Below are 4,723 nucleotides of genomic sequence, written 5' to 3' on the forward strand. Positions count from 1 at the left end.
AAAAAATTTATTTGGACACTTGAATTTATAGTAAAAATAATGGTTTAAACGAATTTTATGTATTATTCATATTTTGCCAGAAAAAAATTCCTAAAAATTAGCTTGTTTTTTACCTCGTCAGGGTATACTAACCCCTTAATACAAATTTAATCGGGAATTAAATGTGATAAGTATGACTTGAACGTATATCAACGATATCTATTTTTATTACACTGTCCTCCATTTTAGAGCGGGAGCGAGTTGGAGCTACAATCTACATTCTTGATATAAGTCATAAAATTTTTTATTTGTATTTTATTTTTTGCAGATATATAAAGATTTTATAAAACATGAAGTTATGGAAATATATTATCAGTTATGTTTTATAAAATCTTAATACTTATATCTGCAAGAGATAAAATACAAACAATAAGAATTTTATATAATATAATGTATATGGGACTTCTACGTCAAGTGGAACAAGTGTCTGAGCAAAAATTCGTTACACGCGCGCGTATATTTGCGTTATATTTGTTTACAAATTATTTTAATTAGGAAAAATTATATATATCCAATGAATGTTACAGAGACTATAATAAATTAATCTTTTAAGCATTATATTAATTAGCACATATATTACATACTTATTGATGTGCATTATATTTCTGCAGCCATTTAAAACATAAAAATCGAATGAATAAAATAATTGTAAATAAATAAAGATATAAATAATAAAGTATTCTTACATTATGGTGCATTTTCGCGAACAGAAAATAATATAAGAATATATAAGAACAAATTTTGAGACTCATAACCGTTAATTCGATCAAAAAATCTATAAATTATATTATTATACATATTTAGACATATTTTCGATTACTTGTATCTTAGGATTGTTGTAACACATTAAATGCCGAGTATGATGTTTTCAGCATCTGAAAGAAAAATTATAAGTAATGTAATAAAAATAATACGCGCGCTTGATAAAGATTCCGACACTAATTAAGTCATATTTTACTATTTTCGTGAATTTAGGTATGACAGGCATCCGTGCTTTTCATAGAAAACTAAATTTTTCTTTTAGCGTATCAAGTATTTATTTCGTTACACAAATGTGACAGTAATATATACTAACATTGACGTAAGACTGAAGAGATATAGTTATCAAAAAACTACTGGTAAACTTTATTGGAATTGTACTACGTATCATAATCATCAACAATTCTTTCTTTTCACTTATTGGTAGTGAAGGCCAGTCCAAATGATATACTGCATCTCCTATACTCATGCTCTGTCATAACATAAATATAAGAATAAAATTACATATGTATTAAAAATAAAAATTATTAAAAATCTCTTTTTGAATTATATATATGTACAGGGTGTTACATATATGCATATTAGGCAGTATAACAAGTTGCGCGGCAGACTTGCAGGTGCAGGCGCAGCTTAGTAAGTAATAAATATTTGGTATTTATTTTAGTTTTTAGTATTTTTAAAATTTTTAGTATACTCCTATACACCCTATACATATAAACAAAACACACACTTCTTATGAAGTAAATTTAAAGAGATATGTCCATTATTATGTAGACAAAATTTACACCGATATTTCTTGCGCTATGATCTGCACGTATCCGAAAAGAATATTTTTAGTCGCACCCTCGATTATAGGTATGCACCTCTATTGATTTTTATTACTTGATTTATATGTAATCATTGCAAATAGTCAATATTACTGTCGATTTAAGTTAATCAACTCACGTACGCGTAGACGTATACATATATTTAACAGCGCAATTTAAAGAGTTGTTATAATTTTTATACGACGACAGAATGATATAGATTTGAGAGCAATTGATCATTTCCTCGAGTATGAACAACATAAATTAATTGATACTTGTGTACGATGTGTTGAATATAGTTATAATTAATATACATTTGTTTTATTTGTTGTAAAGTATTCTTTTGAGAATAAATTGCGGAATACAAATAAGTTAATTACCTTGAGCATGACTTCGTTTCCGGACCAGCAATAAACATAAATTTGTACAAACATACAAATGGTGTATACCAGCAAAGGCGCAGTTCCAGACTCCGAAATATGTGCCGACATGTAAAATACACTTGTGCATAATATCAAGATACTGCCGAAGAATTGCATGAAAAGTACCTCGTTGAATATAACGTTCACCGTTTCGGCGTATCTGTAATGACGTTATGTATTTCTTTAATTCTGTATTTCTAATGATACAGACATCTTATTACATACGATTTCTCAATTCGTAAAAATATTAAGAGTCAGGGAAACTCGAACTTTTTTCTTTTTATATAATCCTTTTTATGTAAGCAAATTCAGATTTTTTTTGGAAACGTTATCTTTTTCTTAGCAATTATAACTGATAACTTCAAAAAAATGTATTATATTTTAGTTTTAGATATTATATATATGTTTTGTGTGATAAACAATTTTTTTTTAAATATCTATAACCATGAATATTCACTTTCAATCAATTGTTTTCATCATCATAAACTATTGATTATGGTATCACGAGTCATTTATAATTGTGAATTTGTTAAACAGATAAATATACATTTAAGAATATGAACAACAGAATGCACAGTAGAACACGCTATCGTACAAGATATATAATATCTTTCTGCGACTAACTTGTAAATGCTGAGGTGATGACGTATATGTTCCGATATCATCACATTATTATTTTCACTTGCACTTGACGATGCAAGTGAATGCTCTATATATTTGGTTGTCTTATTAGTTACCAATTTATGTAGACGATTTTCAAAAATTTCAAGCTGGGCGCACGTTTGCAAAAACAATCCGAAAACTAAAGTTTCCGTGCCGACATTTATGATAGTGGCGAAAATCATAGTTACGGTCTGCTGAATGGATACAATCCAGAACACTAGAGGTATGTTATAATCAAATGGCACCCATACTCTGTAAGGTAATTCACCCTGTATAACATTTAGTACCGATCTTATTGTTACACTCGTAAGAGAACTCATCGCCAAAAGAAAATATTTCATTGACCACGACCTGCAAATACAGACAATGTAGAAGATTAGAATTATATTCTATAAACTTCTGTATTTTCATGACAATTTAAAATCCATTTGTACATATATTGACCTGATAAACTCATCAAATTTCGTTTGTATCATCTTCTCATCCTCATTTCGAGGTTTACAAGGTGCCGTCAACAATATTTGCACCAAATTAATGATAGCATCCCGGCGTATCACAACGAGAGTGGTTTTGCATGTGACAACAGCGACACCCGCAAATATTAAGGAATTTGTTACGAAATCATCGATATTATCCATCATAAGCAGGATATCCATAAATTGACTTAGCATCAAAAAATATTCCAACAATAGTACAATACTTGTAAATATGTTATACAGCAGCTTGGCCCCATTCGATGACCATTCAACAGGCCGCCATATGCCAGCGAAGGTATACATTAAAAAATTGAAAGATAGTATTTGCATGATTACAAATAACTCGTACACGATATTATAATACTTTCCTACGTAACCACAACTCCACAATATTTAACAAAATATTTCAAAGATACTATCAACTATCTTCTCTAGAATATTAAGTAATTGTTGCAAATTAGACGTGCGAGCAGTGTGGCAATCCTTTTGAGAAAAATCAATTTCGATATCAAATAGATACACTATAAGTAAATGTGTGTGAAAAATACCGTGTGGATATCGTACGTGTGATAGATACGTTTCATATACGGCATTTGCATCTCACACTAAGCACCAATTTTCATTCTTTATCTGGCCGTGACAAGCTTTATTCTTGACAGACGAAGAAGAGCTGTTTAGAATCGGAACGCAAATATGTTTTATAAATATTAATGAATAATGCCATTAATAATTGTTGCGCGATAATGACACGTTCTTAAAAATAGCTAAATTGTCGTATAACGTACATTTGTGGAAGAGTAAAAGTTTCGATACGTTTAATCTTCTTACCTGCAAATTAAATTATAAAGAAAAAAATTTATTCCCCAACGGAAGGAGGATAAGTGGATAAGTATATTCCAGATTTCCCGAAAAAGAGAGATCAAGTCAATTATATAATTGATGAATGAAAAGCTCAAGTTTAGAAATGTAAATGATTTTTTAATGCTAAAAGCAGCAAATTAGAAAGCTTAAATGATGAATCTATTCAGCATTCCCCCCCCCCTCTCTCTCTCTCTAAAATAAGCGTGATTCAACGTCGTAACTCGCTTTGTAAGTTCAAACTATGATTCTATGAAATATAAACACTTCGTTCAAACACTTTACGTACTATTATAGCAAATATTATTTCTTCTTATAATCGTTATCGGAACAATCATTATAGCGACAAAAATATTTACGAAGCAACAATTATGGCTACAATTCGTCTTCCTCCGTCCATTGTAAATTTCTATCAAAAAGTTTTTTCATTCTTTTTCTCTCTTTATTAATTTTGTTCTTCTAACACGCAGATCGCATATAACGTTATTATGAATTGAGAATCAAAAATATATATTATTTGACTGTGAAATATATATTTTTTGACATAATGACTGTAACGATATGCGTGATATGTCAATGCAAATGGAAAAGGCAAGTAGTGTTTGTCACGCATTTTTGTTCGAAATGTTATTTTTCACAGTTGATACAATTGACAATACAATAGCACATTAACTCTGGGTTACTACACTGTAGATTTGAG

At 29.6% G+C, this 4,723-nt stretch overlaps 1 protein-coding gene across 1 annotated transcript; it reads right to left on the reverse strand.

The window, feature by feature from the left end:
- Nucleotides 1-604: 604 nt before the first annotated feature.
- LOC105462086 (putative odorant receptor 71a) lies at nt 605-3,756 on the reverse strand. The gene is made up of 5 exons (XM_011708614.1): nt 3,134-3,756; nt 2,651-3,040; nt 1,985-2,186; nt 1,115-1,270; nt 605-914 (listed from the first exon to the last, which is right to left on the reverse strand). Exons 1-5 carry the CDS (start codon nt 3,493-3,495, stop codon nt 867-869), a joined length of 1,158 nt encoding a protein of 385 aa, XP_011706916.1. The 5' UTR covers nt 3,496-3,756; the 3' UTR covers nt 605-866.
- Nucleotides 3,757-4,723: the final 967 nt, after the last annotated feature.

Source organism: Wasmannia auropunctata, unplaced genomic scaffold (assembly GCF_000956235.1).
Source record: "Wasmannia auropunctata unplaced genomic scaffold, wasmannia.A_1.0 LD271118.1, whole genome shotgun sequence".
NCBI lineage: Eukaryota > Metazoa > Arthropoda > Insecta > Hymenoptera > Formicidae > Wasmannia > Wasmannia auropunctata.